The 18103-nt window shown below is 34.2% G+C and overlaps 1 protein-coding gene across 3 annotated transcripts; it reads right to left on the reverse strand.

The window, feature by feature from the left end:
- Positions 1–440: 440 nt before the first annotated feature.
- LOC106771966 lies at positions 441–12980 on the reverse strand. 3 transcript variants are annotated; one of them, XM_014658047.2, is made up of 27 exons: positions 12770–12856; positions 12417–12630; positions 12172–12308; positions 8586–8702; positions 8172–8318; positions 7271–7950; positions 6953–7074; positions 6780–6871; positions 6381–6600; positions 6190–6256; positions 5438–5586; positions 5260–5333; positions 5012–5176; positions 4834–4905; positions 4532–4633; positions 4357–4446; positions 3801–3876; positions 3591–3687; positions 3443–3512; positions 3114–3293; positions 2877–2999; positions 2705–2788; positions 1845–2029; positions 1616–1754; positions 1458–1517; positions 1197–1301; positions 441–901 (listed from the first exon to the last, which is right to left on the reverse strand). In XM_014658047.2, the coding sequence occupies exons 1-27, from the start codon at positions 12854–12856 to the stop codon at positions 788–790; spliced, it is 3768 nt and encodes a 1255-aa protein (XP_014513533.1). In that variant the 3' UTR covers positions 441–787. The 3 variants fall into 3 exon arrangements, with proteins under 3 accessions (XP_014513533.1, XP_022640595.1, XP_014513534.1); XM_022784874.1 differs by lacking the exon at positions 8586–8702 and having other exon boundaries at positions 788–901; positions 12770–12980; XM_014658048.2 differs by lacking the exons at positions 12417–12630; positions 12770–12856 and adding an exon at positions 11588–11655 and having other exon boundaries at positions 788–901; positions 12172–12253.
- Positions 12981–18103: the final 5123 nt, after the last annotated feature.

The raw sequence follows: 18103 nt of genomic DNA on the forward strand, positions 1-18103 counted from the left end.
AAGTATTTTAAAAATCAAAAGCAATCCAATCATATAGTACATCTTATAATAAAATTGTAATAGCCTATATGTGTCACATTCTTCCCAATAAATACAAACTAAAAATTGCCGAAAGATCATTTGTAAATAAACATTGGTTAGAATCCTTAGGAAATATATTAGCAGGAAATTAAATAGAATTTAATTAAAAAGACCAATTGTAAGGGTCATGATTGAAAGAATTCCACCTGAATTTTACCAAAAATGTTACTGAAATATTTTGTTGCCATTGCAAATCTGCAAATTTTGGATTCGGTATCTCTAAACATACATAACACTTATTGAAAATTCTTATCTCACATCCCAAAGTAAATTTGTTAAAAAATTAATTAGCATTATACATACAGCAGAAACTGGAAATCAGAGATACAATGCAAGAAAGCTACAGGTTATAGAACAAATAAATAAAACTCATTTTATTTTATTTTTACGAGAGAAAAAAACATGATTGTACAAACAGACAGCCCGAACAGGGTAAGAATAAGAGGGAGAGAACCTATATTAAGCTTTTATCTCAGGTGAAATCGTCAACAAATTCTACTAATATATAAAAAAATTTGGAGAGGATGGTGAGGGTTGGAAAAAGGAGAAAGGAGAAAGAAAACCTATGATGATATAATACAATAGAGAGGCAGAAGAACCAATGATGGGATTTCCACATCAACAGGACACTGCTGACCTTGTTGTTGCACCATTTAGGTGGTGATAGAAGAATAGCCTAAGCAACAAATGCTATACAGAGAAACCTTTACATGAAATAGCTCAATGATCTCATTTTTCTTGATCCTCCTTCTCCGTAGAGATCATTCCATTGGAGTAGTTCATTCATATTTGTTGACTCTGATGACACGCTCGCACACACCTGCACGAAAATACATCAAACAATATACATATATATATTAGCACAAAAAGGACTCTATCAAGAAATACATGATCAACATGAAAAACTAAACCCATTTTGTAATCCAATCCAACAATCTACAGAGATAGCTTAATGTTCGATATGTCAGATTCAGTATCATTTGCCCAATGTTCCATCCACCATAAACATCTAATAAAGGTCATTCATTGTTGAACTTCTATCCCCAGGGCAATCGTATACATCAAAGTGAACATATTATTTTAAAAGCAAAACAATGGAAATGAAATTAATATACCTGCTCATGTGCATATCTAAAATCATCAATCTTCAAAGGCCGAATGTCGGAGCTGCCACACAATCCAGGTAAAGGTTTGTTCTCAGATAGTGCTAAGCTTTTATCCTGAAAGACATTTCATGTCAAAGTGAGGAAAGAGATCACCAATTCGTGGACTGTTATACAAGCACGTTATGAAGCACTGGATTATATTTAGCACTGAACTAATATTTCAGTATGAGAGAAAGGTAGGTAGATAGTTTTTTGCTGTGTGTCACTGACCTTCTTTTCTTTCTCTAAGATCTCTCGTATTGGGCAGTGAGCTGCTGTGACACAAAGGTTCTGCAATCAAAAGATAACAGTGAGAATACTTTCTGCAGAATTGAATGTTCCCTTCTCCAGAAATCAAGAAAGAAATTAAAAATATATTGAAATACAACCTTTAGATCACTCCCAGAATATCCATCAGTCATATTAGCCATTGCTTCAAAATCAACATCAGGTGCTAAATCTTCTTTCGCTAAAATGACTCTGAGAATTTTTTCTCTGTTTGGAGCATCTGGCAAATTAACCATCAATCTACATAATAAAAAAGAAAGACCTGCATTAGAATGGATGTCATTTGTAAAACATGGAAATACAAGTTAACAATAAACATAACATGCTCACCGTCTTGGAAGCCGCCTAATAACAGCCTCATCAAGATCAAAAGGCCTGTTTGTAGCAGCAAGAACAAGTACCCGCTCTTTATCTTTAGTACGCAAACCATCCCAATTAACCATAAACTCATTTTTCATTTTTCGCATAGCCTCGTGCTCACTGGGGTTTTCACGTCTTCCTAGCATACTATCAACCTGCCATGACAAATCAACAAGATAATTGCAATTAAGAAAAAACATACTTGCTACCATAAAACCTGACAACATTTAAATATGCAGGTCTCCAAATTCAGCCAGATTTTGATTTGCCTGGTATTTTAGAATTTCCAAAGAAAATTAAAAAGTTGGAAATCAGATACTTATAGCTCAATTGAAGAATAGCTATCATAGAAAATAATCACAAAAACAATATGACCAAACAATTCAGTAAAGAAAATCAGCTAAGTCCAGAAATTTTGGTTCGAAACTGCTAGAAGTTCATTACAAATCACAACCCACCCTTCTCTTCAACCCAATGTATCAAGCCTACATAAACACGGTTTCAGCTTTTCGGGCTTTCCAAATACCATTGTCACTCTACTTCAGCTTAGCAAAGCCTAAGAGGTCTACCCATTTTAATAATGTATACAACGAATGACTGTATACCTAAAAAGAATTTTAAACCAATCTATAACTTTCCAGTCACATTGTAAGACACAAACTCCTTTTGCATATCCCTTTAATATCATTATATTGACCGTAACTTTGCTTTTCTCCATTTGATCATATCCTCTTAAAATAGACCAACAATGGGTCATACCGAAGGGGCTCAAAAAATTTATTTAAAACGAAGGGAAAAAAAAAGATAAACAAATGACATTATAAACCAACCTCATCAACAAAAATAACACTTGGAGCAATTTTGCTGGCCAGAGAAAAAACTGCTTTTACATATTTTTCTCCTTCACCAAACCACTGCAGTAAACAAAACCGTGGCTTTTTGTTACTGAGACATACAAGGAAATACACAACATAACAAAAAAGAAATTTTCAACATCAGTACCTTTGAAGTAATGCTGGACATTGAAATGTTAATGAAATTTGCTCCAGCTTCAGTAGCTACAGCCTTTGCAAGCATTGTTTTTCCTGTTCCAGGGGGGCCAAAAAGCAATATTCCCTTGCAAGGCTACATCCAAAGTAATTACAATGAGGTGCTACACACATTATATGAATATGATCTACTTAAAAATCATGTTCCACAAGTCATCATTTATAGCAACTAAAACGGAAATCTATTCACCTTTGTGAGCTGTCCTTTGCAAAATAATTCAGGCCTCTGAAGAGGAAGCATAACCAATTCCTTCAAGGTGTCCTTCACATTTTCTAAAGCTCCAATATCATCAAATGTGACCCCAATATCAGTTGGTGGAATAACATCAGCAAGCAGCTTCTTCTCAAACTCATTCTCAGTAACCACATCCTGGAAAAACAATTAAAAAATACAGGTGACTGTTCCATAATTCAAACCATGCTAAAGTAAGGAAACCAAATGGATACCAGCAGAGCAAAATATCTCCACAAGAAATTATGATAAAAGGCTTAAACTTTTAATATCTAGTGTTAAACTACCTTGAGTGATTTTTTCAAGCTTTTGTTCTCATTTTGAATGCCATGTAGAATGTTAAGCCCATAATTTATGCTGCACAGTAAAACGAAAGTTGTCAATAAAAAATACTGTTACAAGAAAAGCAGCATGCCAAAAAATAAAGAATACAACCTTTCTGCAGATATCACAAGCTTAGAATCTTTGGTAGAGGCTTCAGATGAATGCATAAAATGGTAACTTATAGCCCAGCCAACGATCTTCTCCACACCTAGAAAATGGAGTTGAAAGGATATTATCAATAAGACAGCAAATCTCAGCTCTCATATTCAGTTGGGAAAAAAATCTATACATAACAGGGAAAAAAAGAACAAAGAAACTGACTTTCAGTAGCTAGGGTTTGATCTTTGATGCAAAGAGTCTCAAGGTCAGGGCAATCCAATCCAATCCTGTTGAGAACCTGAATCATTAGAAGAATCTTATCAGATGTTTGACAGTGGTAAAGAAATGTTAGTATCTAAAAAACAAAACTTAAGTCACATACAATGCTTCAAAAATGAACATCAAGGAATCATTTTGTTAGCAGTACTTGGCCATGTGAAGCAAATAATGGATATGGATGGCCAAGACGGGTAGGCTTGAAGAGGCAGGAAACAAAAAATTTATCCACATAAACAACTTTTAGAATGACGTTGAACATTAATAAGCCAATTGGGAAAATTTCTCAGCCAATGCAAGTAATGCCACATATTCCAAAGGCAAATAACACCTAACCCACAAACCGGTGAAAAATTGAAAAATGCAGAAAAAATCAGCAACAAGGGCAATCATAAAATATAACAAAAAAATCCTTATCCCCCTGTATGAAGTGGAAGGAAGCATAACAAACATTAAAATAAAAAACAAGCACATAAAAATTAACATGTGTTGCTGAACTCACCGTGCGAACACTGACAATATTGGACTGAGCTTTCATAGTTTCAATGTCACGTTCTAATTGTTGCTTCCAATCGGAGAGTAAACTCTCATCCTGTAGAAGTTTAGAAATAATAAGAATACATGAACTGTGAATGGCAATGGAATAAATTTCAAATGTAGTCAATATGACTTCATACCTGAGGCAGCTGTATTGTCACTTTGTTTGGGAAAAGGCGCCCAAGTTGCTTCATTACTTTAGGGGTTTCTTTGCTCCGATCATGTAGTCTACTAAAGTTATCCTAAAAAAGGAAGAAATAGTGCTAGGTTTATAATTAATTCCTTAAGGAACCATAACCAACTAACGATATTAAAAAGGTTTTAGATCTATCTCCAAGGAAGGAAAAGTTTAAAGGTACAGAAGACAAGCGTCATAACTTCCAAGCTAGAAATATGCAAGCTTTAAATCAAGGTAAGAAGTGCAAGGGCAGTGACTCTTTACCGGGAAGGCAAGATCGAGTAGTGCTGTCTGATTGCTCCCAAACTTGGTAAACAGAAGGCCACCAGGTTGGGTCTGGAAGCATAACCATGCAGCAATTAAATAAAGTAGCAAAAACATTACCATAATAATTATACCCTTACAACGTAATGCTAGATAAAATTCAATAATGAGACAGTACCTTCTCCTTTCTACTGTCAAGCATAGTATGAGAGCCAATAACGACAACATTTGGTGGCAAGCTTTCGAATTTATTTTTCAAAACTTCATAGTTCCCAACCATTGTCTTCTCTATATCTTTAATGAACAACACTAATGGACCACTTTTACTCTGATTAGAGGTAACCTATGCACAAAGCAAAGAGGAATGTTAAATGTACTTCTTTAAGAATAGAAGCATCTTTTCAACCAGTACCGAATTGGGACAACCTCGAAGATATCATTTATTGCAACTTTGTCCGTATCATCCCCTCCGGAGCCATCTACCCTTAGTAAATGATTTGCTGCAGTTTAAATCTTCAATGAGTTATATGTGCTAAAATAATAGCATAGAATATGCTAATATGCAGATAAAGCAACAAAATTTCAATCAAAGATAGTGAATTACCTGAACAAAAGAACCCTCTATCATCTTCACAAAGGCCTCCAAGATCATTGCCATCTGGAATTGATTTATCAAACCTAACCCCAATTTTTGAAGACCCATTATCTTCAAAAGCAAGCATAACTTTACCCCGGGAGCCATAGCTTGGTCCCCTGACCAATATATAAAGAATTAAACTCTTCATTTCCAAAAAAAAAAAAAAACTTAACCAAAAGATTAAATAAAAAAACTTTGAGGATGCTAAAATATTAACACAAACAGATATTTAAAAATGTGAAATTTAAAAAACATCAAAGCTCTCTAGTTAGTCAGTATAACAGAAATTTAACACCTTCAGAATAGCTAGGAGCCTAGGAGCAATGAACCAGAGAAAAATCCATAAAAACTCATAACACAGTAAATCTGGAGCTCAAAGTGAATTTAGCTTCAGTTAAATACAAAAGGATAAGCAAATAAAACACAAAAATATCAGAAATGAAGTACTAAGAAACGGCTCCAGACTGAGTCATTTATTTTCCTTTTTGTCAAAAAAGTGTGATTCTTTCTGAAGTTATAACCTCTGCAAATGAGAACTGCCACTAAAATCCATTGCACTTTACTAAAAGTTTAGCATGCTTTTTCAAGCCATACTAAAAGAGTTTTTATATGCGTCCTTCTATATAAAAAGGACAAAATAAAAATCTAATAATTCATAGATCAACCCTTATTACGTTATAAAAATCTTCTACGTATAATTACTCGATTAAACAAAATACCTTGAAGGATAATTTGGTAGTGCCGAGACGGCAGAAGGAAAGTTCCCAACAAATTTTACTCTATCACCTGCAAATTTAGAAAGTAACATGTCATTAAAGACAAAAAATGTCACCAAGCATTCATTGTAATGCAAAGACAATGGGAAGTAAATTTGCAGATCAATGCTTATATCTAGGGCAGAACAGCATACCCTCTTTAAGAGTAGTCCCTTTAGACGATGCAGTGGAAACCTCTTGCTTCAGCATGGCTTGAGAACTTAGTGTGGATCCACCTATAATTTCAGCGTCAACACTAGACGCTGGTTTCTTGTGATGTAATGTGGCAGTCTGGGAACTTCTCTTGGCAAACACAGATGGCCTTTCAGGTCTGGAACTTTCTTTAGCAGAATCTACTTCTTTTGCAGGAGCTCCCTGAAAAACCAATTGCTTAATTAATAATAAGTGTACATTAATCCTGATTGACCAAACAACCATCTGAACAGAAGCAAGCAAACAATCGCAGTAAAGACCATGATCAGGAAATACTTTAGACTGGTAAGGAGATTTTGAAAAACCTCTACAACAAAGGAAGAATGTCTAATAAAACATACACCGGGCAATGAAAGAGAATCCACAATCAGTAGCCTGGCACCAAAATGCTTCGCTAGAGCCTTGCACAAAGTCTCCTGATATATTTCCGAACCTACACAAGAATCATAAAAGATATCATTATTCTATCACAAAAGGGGGAAGTAGAAGCATAAACAATAATTATGGAAACCACCTGCAGGACCAGATAGCAATATTCGTGGAGAAACTGATGGGAGGTCGGAAGCATATTTTGCAAAGCCATTGCACTTCAAATGAATAAATGTAGAGGCGATCAAAACACTCTTTGTTGTATCACTGCATAATACAAAGCATCATAACTAAGTAACCATAAATTATCTATCCTCAATCATGCAGTAAGCAATTCAACCCACTACTTCAAAAACAAAGAATACCAATATAACCACAGTTCATATATAATTGTGACCATACGGGCCTTGTAGTTCAGACAGAACAATGAAGAGATAACTTAATAACAAGTAACTGTATGCACCTCAGATAATAGGGGAATGTTTCAAAAGAGACATCAATATCCTCAGATTTGAGAATTCTCTGTTCTAAACTGTCCTTGAATGCCTGCCGCCTGGTTGAAGCCAATATTGTTGGGGTATCAACATCTTTAAGGAGTTCTCTTAATTCCCTTCGCTCTTCCAATATCTTAGTAATGCCACAACTTAAATCAAGTTCAGGACATGAGCCAGCAAGCATGCGCAGTAATGGCCTCAATTCATATGTAGCAGCAGCTACCTTTCCAACATCAGCATCCACAGTTGTGTCTTCGGTTGCGTCAATGCTGGGATTTTCATTAACAGTGTTAGAGGATGCTAGAACAGTTTTGTCAGCAGAGAAAACTCCAGATGGTGGTACATCTTTACTGGTGGCGTCCTTCATTTCACTGTCAGGCACATCATCCCCATTGCCAGAAGGTAGTGATGAAATGTCAGTGTTCTGTTGCACATTCTTTCCATTTTTAGCAGGAGATGAAAGGAGAGATAAGTCTTTATGAAGATTAGATAAAGAGGCCAATATTGATGCTCCAGCAACGGCAGAAGGGTCACCAGATCTAGCTTCAACTTGCGCTCCATTTATGGGAGCACTCTGGGCTTCTAAAATACTCACGGAAGAAGGTATACCGGCATGACTAATATTGTTATTTGTGAGCTGCTGAAAGATCTGAATTCGGTGTTAAGGACACATAATACATAAAGAAAAGAAATTTAGGAATGGAATAAAACAGCAGCTAATAGTGAATAAGCAGAACACATGGCATGACTAACTGATATCCTTGTACAATGTAAGTGATCACATAAGCAAGCAAAGAAAGATGGAAGGAGCAACAGGAAGTAGATGGAAAACAGATAAATTCTTCTAATAGAACTATATGTAAAGGATACGTAAGCATGCTTGCCAGACGAACCAAAGACCACCTCATCTCCTCCACTTAAAATCAAACGGGTATTCTTTCGATGTGTTCTGCCATTAACTTGAATAGAACCTTTACCCCCTGTGATTTCAAGTAATGCAACAGACGAGCCTCCACGCTGTGCAGAGTCCAACAATGTTTGTGGTCAGTAATCTTAAATATCCACTGAAATGCTAAACAGTACTTTTCTTCAGAGTGAATAATTTTTTGAAGCATCCCAAACAAAACTACTTCATTTCATTAATATCTTTAATCAAAAGTCTAAAATAGGTTCTTTGTTGTTTGAGAAATGACTATTTTGTCATGATGAAGCTGGAAAGCAGATGGACAATTAGCTATTCAACTGGTCATTTCAAGTTTGTAAAGACAAAAGAGGAAACTCTACCTCTATGTGGCTCAACTTGCACAACATATTACCAACAGTGGGATCTTTAAGCCATAAATTACAATTACGACCTTGACCAACAGTGAAGCTAAGATCACTTATGGGCACGTGAGGATTCTGGAAAAGGATAAATAGCAAAAAGATTAATTCCAAATGTATAATAGTGCATCAGAAATGGAATCTTTAAGAAGACAAACATAAACCAGCTCAGACTTCCCCCTCGCCATTTTAATCCAACAGCAAACAGAACAAACATCAAAATATACATGAATGCTACACAAGTCTACCATCAACGATATTTTTTCAAAAAAAGAAAAAATCAAATACAATATTTGTTTTCACCAAACTACTCCAAATATGTTCTGCATAGATAAAGAAACAGCTTATAAACTGAATACGTAATTGCAATAGAACCAGGTGCCCTGTTATGACATATCTACCACAAGAAATTTGTGACATACAGTATAAAACAAAATCTGCTCTAGGTAATGCACAAAAGACTCAAATATCCCAAAGTTAATAGATTCGACCCCAAAGTAAAAGTGTGTCAATATTGATTTGTTTTGCTATTAATCACATCCAACTAATTTATTCTGCATGGATTGTCATAATTTAAGACAATTGTATGCCAAACAGAGTGAGTCAAGTAATTAGCTTTTACTATCAAATAAGAGCCCAGGACAACTAAGGCATCTCCTTTCAATCTTAACTTAGTGCTACTTAAACAAACCTCCCATAACATTATCGCTTATTGTGACAAACAACCTCCCGTTTGAGAGATTAAGCTTCCTTTTAAATTATTTGTATTTCTACTCTAAATTCTGCGAAAACACTATGTCCAGTCATCACCTTGTCATCGCTGCCCCCACAGCCAGGTAAAAACAGAATCAGTGCTTCCTTCACCTGCATCTCATGAAACAACACCCCTTCATGTGCTTCTCAATCTGCAAACTTAGTTCCCTCCCTCCAATGTCAACTGGATTGCAGCATCTCCCATGTCAAAACCCAACCCCCCCACCACTCCTCCAATTGCTGCCACCTACCACTGTTTCAAATCACACCAGAACCTGTGCATGTGCAGCCAGTGCCAGTGAATTAATGTGGCTTCCAGCTCAATACATTCACAGAATACAACCCCTCAGATCTATCACTACCAGTGCCCCCTTCTTCCTCCAGATCATTGTTGCCAAGGCTGTTAACTATCCTAAGAAAAGGGATTTGCCTCAGTGGTGGTGATCAGTTTGATCTGGAAGAGAAGATATAGATAGGTTAAAGCAATAGCATCTTCACCTTCATTCCTGTAGCCATTAAACTATCTTTCTCTTCCAACTCACATTTCCTTCCTTCTTTCCTCAATGATCATTTTCCTTTTCCTTTCCTTGATCCCCTCCCTCAACCCTCTCTTTCCTTACTTTGGGCACATATGCATGTATAGCAGCACATAACGGGAAAAGGGAAGACACCTTTTACAACCCAAAAGTCTGAGTTCCTTTCGCCAATGGCAGCAGCTAATTAAAACTTCAAGAGTGGTTTGCCTCATGTGGATGTCACCCAGACTCCATAACAGTGAATAACAGAATCAACAGGAATCTGTATTCACTTCCACCCCACCCTATGAGCTCTCTGAGGTAGATGTTCATAATGGAGATCAAAGGCAAAAAACTAAGGTATTGCCTTGTAGCTAAAACCCTTATTACATAGGACACGAAAGTTCTCCGCTGTTACAGACACATCCTTACCATAAACTCCAAGACAACATATGGCAAGTTTCCTAACTAGATTTCCAGCAATGAATTAATGATCCTCTCCCCTCTTTCTTTGAAAAAGTTGTGATTAAAAGTGTCCAGTTGCAGGGATGCAGTTCAAACTGTTTTGGTGAAGGGGAGGAGATAGGAGAATCTTTTACTTTTTGGTAAAGTTGTGCCCAGGACAAGTTACCCCATGTTTTACATATGTTTCCAACACAATTTTCACTAATAACAAATTCAGGAGATAGGTGTAATTATTCGGTATAGTATGACAAAAACCTCAGGCAGTACCCAAACAGTCAACTGTGCATCCTGCAGTAATTAAAAAATATGAGTAGGCTTGAATAATTTCAGAGCCCAGAATCATAGTGATCAGTAAGTCATTGGAGTGGTTCTGTGCCGCAAACCATTTACTGATAGCAGAGCATACATGCCTGCAAAGAACAGACACCATCCTCGAAAACCGTCACTCTTGAGATGGATGTTTACAAAAATCTTCTATTCACCCACCGTTTCCTCCACCACTCAAGTAACCCTTCCGGTAATTTTTCCATTACCCATGTTTTAAACCAGCAAATCTGTGTTTATGATTCAAGATTAAATGCAGCTTTGCACTTGCATTTGAGAGTTGAGACCAAGAAACATAAGTAGGGCAAGACCTCTTTGCTTTCCAGACATTCACACACCCCAGTAGTGTTACTCGCTAATCCACAGCACTGAAATTGTTTCTAGCCAAGCGTCATTACACACATCACATTTCAGAACTCTGTCTTATTTGCAGTTTTAACTTTTAATTTGAGAGGTCTGTTCTAAATTTGGTGCACATATGTTCCTTGAGTTTTGTCACTCACTTGTGTGTAAGTTCGACTTTTGATTATTTTAGTGCAATTGTGGATTCCAGAAAAAAGAAAAGCCAATAATCTGCTATAAAATATAGCTCATATCATCGCAGAAGAGAAAATAGCAGAGGTCACATACCTAGTGAAATATATGTATAAAAATTCAAGTTGCAGGGAAACAAAAATAAATCTAAAAAAAAAAATAAAAATTGGCATGATATTAACCATAAAGTTGAATTGGCCAGAGACTCACTAGAGATGACAAGAGGATGCAGGTGACATGCCCCAAACATGACACCATAGCGGCACACAGCAAAACAGTGATTAATTATGATATGTATCTTAGTTTTTCGATGACCTTTTTATGTTCAAGCAAATTATATAATGGCAGTATAAATTATTTTTCTGTACTTACAATCTTCAATTGTGTCCTCCCCTCATTCCTCCATTGATAACGATTGCAGATAGCAGAAAATCAATTATCTGCTATATCATACAGCAGTAAGCATTGCAGGCAAATAGCTTGCACTGTGATTGCAGATCCAAGAAATTCTGCAATAAGAGCACTATATAGCATATAGTGGCTATTTGACTACACTGGTTAATTATGAAACTGTTTTTTATTTTCTGGTAATTCTTTTATCTTTTAGCAATTACATATGTGCGGTATAAATTATTTCCCTAGCATTAAAGGGTCTCCCGTTTCCAGCTATCCCACTATAGCAGTTTAGATGTCAGTCAATCCGTGCCACTATATGGGGTTGAAAACTATGTGTGGAACGTGAAAAGTATTAAGCATCTATCCATACAAGAGTAAACAAACACAAACACAACAGCTCCGGAACCACCAAAATCACTAGTATTAACAAAAGAAAACTTCGAAGATCAAAATTGCGATGTGTTTATCTTGCGAAATTTGAAAACAAAATTGTTCAGAGACACACACAACCAAAACAAGCAAGCATGGTAAAAACCCAACTAAGGACAACAAAAACAAACCTGAGAACACTGTGAAAGGAGCTTTGCCCACGCAACCTTGGGGTTCAATTTCGTAGGGCGTTTCTTGGACCGACCAACCGCGGAAACAGTCGCCCCCGCCGCCGCCCCAGCCCCCTTCGATTTCTCCGCTGTTTCACCTTAATTTCCCACAAATTGATAAATCTCACCAATCTGAAAACCACATGCATGCGCAGAACCAACAACCCCATATCAAGCCCGAGCGAAAAAGGTAGTAATTTCCTTACCTAGACACTGAGGGGACACCAAAGCCTCCCCCTCAACAGGTGTAGACGGAGATTTATCAGGCGAAATCGCATCACACCCATCGACGGCCTTCAACGACGCCGTATCGGGTAGATCAGAGGGCCGCAGCTCCGGTTCGGCAGATTCATTGGCGGGTCCAGATTCGTTGACCGGAGCTACGGAGGGCACAGTTGTTGATGAGGAATCCTCTGACACCTGCGTGAGCACAGAGAATCGGTCAACACGGGAGACCCGTCTCGAATTGAGATTAAAACGGAATACCCAGATGAGGAAAAGGGGAATTGGCACAGAAAAGCGAGAGGTGGGTAGCGGGGAAAGGGAGTAAAGATTGTACCTTGGATCTTTTGGTGTTGTTGGGGGGAGAGGAGGAAGAAAGAGAGCGCTTGGAAGAGGAAGAGCTGCTGCGTCTGGTTTCGACCATGGTGGTGGGTTGTGGAGGGTTCTGAGGACGGTCCTTTTCGGGGGAAGATGAGAGAGCCAGGCTATGACTAAGAATGATTGGGGCAGATCATGTAAATTTTCTTAAGGTTTCTGCCTTAGCTGCTTTTAATGTTATTGTGGGATAATGAATCAAAACAAAATAACAATAATATAAGGTATACAATAATTTTAGCACGTTCTTATAGAATTATCTAAATATAAATAGTAATCTATCATTACTTTCTTCACTTTTTCATAGTAATTACCCTAACATTTTACTTAAGTACACTGCTAAAGAATAAAAATTTAATTTTCTGAATCAATTTTAATTATTGATTTTTTTTTTACCACCTTGGAGAATAAGAATGAGATTACATTTTCATTATGTCATGTCATCTTAATGCATTTTGAAATTTTAAAAGCTATACCAAAATATTCTTTTGTTTTATTAACAAGACTTAATAATCTCATTTATTGGAATTAAGGAAATTCATAGTTTTGTAATAGTATAATTATTTTTAAAATATTATAATGTTATTGTAAAGATATAAGAATTGGGTAAAAAAAATAAAATTAGAGATTAGGGATTTGTTATTTCCAAAATGGAAATTTGTGGTTGGTGAAATTTATGGTAGTAGCTGCTAGAACAAAACAAGTTTCCTTTGGACTTTACGGAGAGAGAAAGTATTAAAGACATAAAAAACTGAAAAAAAATAAAAGAAAAAAAAAAAGCACACACATACATGCATGATGTGTGACGCGGCCAACCAAGTAGTTAGGTTACAAGACCCACCTCTTCATTAATTTTAAACACTATATTTTAAATTTTTTAAAATTAATTTATTGATTTTTTAAAAGATATAATTTTAAATATATTTCAAAAAATAATAGAAAAGTAAAAAAAGAAAAATGGTAGACCAAATCATAGACAAACTTTCAACTACTTCTAAGTCAAACTGACACTCATTTTATCAACTAGCATAGACTTGGTAATCATGTGTGAAGGTGGGTTGTATTTAATTTTCAAATTAATTTTAAGAAAACAAAATAAGTTTTTTAATTTAAAAGAATTAAAGCCATAAATTAAATAAGGTCAAAGATAATTATACATAAGATTAATTTTGAGAAAAATCATATTTCAATTGTATAAAATAATTTAACAAATTTTGGTGCAGATTTATTTTATGGATTTTTTTTCTCACGTAGAATAGTTTTTTTTTTTATTTATCACAATAATATACTATACTATAGTTAATATTTACTTTATTAATTTACCTGATTATGTGAACTCGAATTCCAACATTTTTATTTCAATAATTTTCATGAAGAAATATATTAAAATTCTAAATTCAAATTTCAATTTTATATTTTTAATATTTTTTTATAAAAATATATATTAAAAATCTTCAACAATTGAATAAGAATATTAAAAGTCAAACCGATCTTTTGAAAACTTTTTGAGTTGAAGACTTAGACAAACCATTGAAAACTATATTAACAGTTTTCTTAATTTAAATATTAATAAATAAGTCATTTAATTTTAATATTTTAATATAATTTTAATATAATTCATTAGTGTTATTATTACTATTATAATTTTCGTAATTATTATTAAAATAATAAAATATATTAAATTATACAAAATAAATTAAATATTTTTCAAATTTTATAATAAAAGTAATTTAAAAAATTTGTTAAATTAAAAAAGTATTATAAACGGTTTTTGAAAACCGTTTAGCATATTTTTTTTTAATTTTATCTTTCAATTTTAATTTAAAAAAAATTCATTTCTTTTAATATTTTAATATAATTTTTTTAAAATTGACTGTTTAAATAGTTTTTAAATTCTATCTTTTAACCTAAATTTTAATATATAATCAATTTATTATAACATTGTAATATAATTTCTTTTGAACTTAACAAATTTTTTAAATTATTTTTATTATAAAATTTAAAAAATATTTAGTTAATTTAGATATAATTTAATATATTTTATTATTTTAATAATTATTTTGAAAAATAATAATAAAAACAAGAATGATAATAATAATAATGATAATATAAAATTTGATTTAATATATTATAATATATTAAATAATATTAAAATAAATTAGTTATTTAATAATTTTAACTCAAAAATAAAATTAAAAAAAATGTATGTGAAGCAGTTTGTAACATTTTTTAAAATTTTGTTTTTTAACTTACATTTTAATAAATAATTAACTTATTTTAATATAGTTGTTTTGAATTTAACAATTTTTAAAAAATACTTTTATTATAAAATTTTAAAAAGTATTTAGTTTATTTCAATATAATAAAAAATATATTAAATGATTTTTAAATACATTAACATAAATTTCAACCGTTTTCGAAAGTTGTTGAACATTTTTAATATATATTTTTATAAAAAATAGTAAAAAAGTAAATTCAGATTTGGGTTATTTTAAAATCGAATTCTAGCCTATTGTATTTTTCATAAATGGAATTTCAACTTTAATGCTATTCAAATAAATATTAATTACCTTATAAATAATAAGAAAAAACTGTTATGTGAGAAAAAGAAAATCGTATTTTGCGTTTATCTTTTTTTAAACTGTGAAAACGGGTAACCCGGCTCGATCCGGCCCGGTCCACCATGGCCCACCACGGGTTGGTCATTTAGTGAGCCAACTCAACCCAGCTTATTTATTAGCGAGCCAGAAAAACTTCAACTCGGCTCAACCCACCACGGGTTGGTGGGTAAACGGGTTGGCTCACTAGCCCATTTAATTACATTTTTTTTAAAATAAAAAAAATACAAACTTTTTGTAATTTAAATTTAAACAATTTTCAGAAACATACAAATAAGTTTCTTATATATTCATAATTTTTTGTTCTTGTTATAACCCTTGACCCTTGTTCTTGTTGTCTCCAAATTCACTAATAAAGATTTTTCTAATATCAGAACAATTCCGACAATCAATAAAAAAATATTAGTAAAAAAAAAAAGAGAACCAATACTCAACAACATCAACAAAAAATTAATAGTTTAATCGGTAACATAATTTCCCAAATTCAAAGATATAACAAAGAGCTTGTTCAAATAATATATACTCAAATTGTTTAAATAAAATGAACAAAATCTGATACAAGCATGTCACAGTATGAAAAAATCATTCCATGTCTTCAAATCCCCCAGAACAAAAAACAAATTCGCAAACCCCTATTTTTGTCATTATAGGGTTTTTGAAAAAAAAAAAGAAAGAGAAGTGAGAAAACAAAAATGTGGAGAAAAGAGAAGAAAAAAGAAAGGGTGTTTTACCTGCTCCTTGAAGAATTTCAGTGAAGTGAGCACCGTTAAATGAGAGAAAGTACCGTGAGAGTGATTTGTGAGATCAGATGTTACTTTTTTGGTATACACAGTGAGTGAAGAAAATATTTTATTTTTTAGGGTTTCATAAATAAAATAATAAATTAAAAAAATAAAATTAGGTAGGTGGGTTGGTGGGCCAACCCGGCTCACCACGGGTTCAACCCGCATGAGCCGGGTCTAAATAGTCGGGTTGAAATCTGACCCGCATGTAAGTGGATTGTATTTTTCAAACCCAACCCGGCCCGAACCCGTGACGGGCCGGGTTGGCTCGCGGATTGTGATCCATTTTGACGGCTCTATCTTTTTTAATGTAATAGATACTTACCTTTCTTTGTCAGACTTTAGGGTCTGTTCAGTTTAACAAATTTTACTGTGGATGGAAAAAGATGAAATTAAGAGTAATTTCATGTTTATTTGAACTGATTTGAAAGTAAAAGTATAGAAGGATTTGCAGGATTGCAATCCACTTTCATCTCTGCATATGAAGGAAGATTTGGAGGAATTTAAATTTTTTTACTATATTACCCTGCACCTTTTAAATAATTTACTGGTGATGTTTTTTTCTTTGTTTAATAAAATAATAATAAATAATGAATAAAATATCTTCTTTAAATAATAATAATTGTGAGATCCAATTATATAACAAGGATATATAATAATAAGACATCATTAAGTATAATATAATAAAGCAATTAAGACATGAAATTAGAATAATAAGATTATAGTCATCTTTCAAAAGTTAGGAATTTAAAACTTTTTAAGTACTAGAGTATTTCAAAATACAATGAGTTGGATATAAAATCCTAACTACGCTTTCAAAATAATACTAAGTCAATTAAGGAGTCCTAAGGAGCTATGTAGTAACATCACCTCTCCCTTCAAGGCATGCTCCAGAGGGACCTCATCTACTGCTCACATTTAAGTGGATGATCATTGCAAAAGAAAAACACCGCACAAGCAAGACACAAAACACAAACAAGCAAGGGTGAGCTAATTATATAAAAAGCATACAATTAACAGTATAAGACATACAAAAGTAAACTTCAATCAAGCAAGGTAAAACACATACATCCTAACATGCTATATTCTAGACTTGACTCGTTCGGACTTTAGAATGACAGTCAAGCTACGGTGGGTCTTGCAGTCGTGGTGGCTTATGATACTTGGGTTCCCCACCCTACCACACTCACGAGGTTAGCTTGTTCCGAGCCTTGAGGCATACTGGAAGGCCCCAAGACTAAGACCTCCTACTACTCCTCACCACATGGTTCAATCCTCTCTACGTGAGAAGAAGGACCATTTATGTTTCAGGATGACCCCCAAGACTGAGCTCCTACTATCATTCTAAACACTAAGAATCTCACCAAGAGACTCTGCACTTTGAAACATACTATGAACAACCTTGGAATCATACTTCATCCCCTTTTGAAACTAAAATCAATACACATGTTTAAGCTCTAGAAGATAAAGTCATAGTGTTAAAGCATTCTCCACAACCAAAAGGAATTCAACACAATACAACACCAAACAACTAAAGAGAAATGGACTTAGACATAACACTTTTCGCAAAGCGCACCACCTATTCGCCTTGCGAAACTGACGTTTTCCGCATAGCGCACCTACCCATTCGCCTTGTGAATTAAATCTGGCAGAGGCTCCAAGACAGTGCTAGTCGCATAGCACACCATGCTTGCCTTGCGAATTAACCAGGCAGAGAGCACTCCCCTGCATGGACTCGCTATGCGAAACAATCCGCATAGCGAGTCTGCATAATTTGCAGAACGCCAAAATCTGTAGATTATGTTAACTCACTCCTTTTTTGGCAATTCTAGTCCCTTTCCCTAAATTCTAAGACCCTTAATTCGTGATGTGAGCCTAATTATACTTGTTTAACAA

The sequence above is a fragment of the Vigna radiata genome, chromosome 8 (assembly GCF_000741045.1).
Source record: "Vigna radiata var. radiata cultivar VC1973A chromosome 8, Vradiata_ver6, whole genome shotgun sequence".
Lineage (NCBI taxonomy): Eukaryota > Viridiplantae > Streptophyta > Magnoliopsida > Fabales > Fabaceae > Vigna > Vigna radiata.

Excerpts from the sequence above, each read along its gene's own strand:
- LOC106771966 (XM_014658047.2), bottom strand. The coding sequence starts at position 12,856 with ATGGTCGAAACCAGACGCAGCAGCTCTTCCTCTTCCAAGCGCTCTCTT. Across the intron at positions 5,587-6,189 it reads CTACCAAATTATCCTTCAAG|GGGACCAAGCTATGGCTCCC; the intron begins GTATTTTGTTTA and ends TATATTGGTCAG. Across the intron at positions 3,877-4,356 it reads ATATTGTCAGTGTTCGCACG|GTTCTCAACAGGATTGGATT; the intron begins GTGAGTTCAGCA and ends CTAATGATTCAG.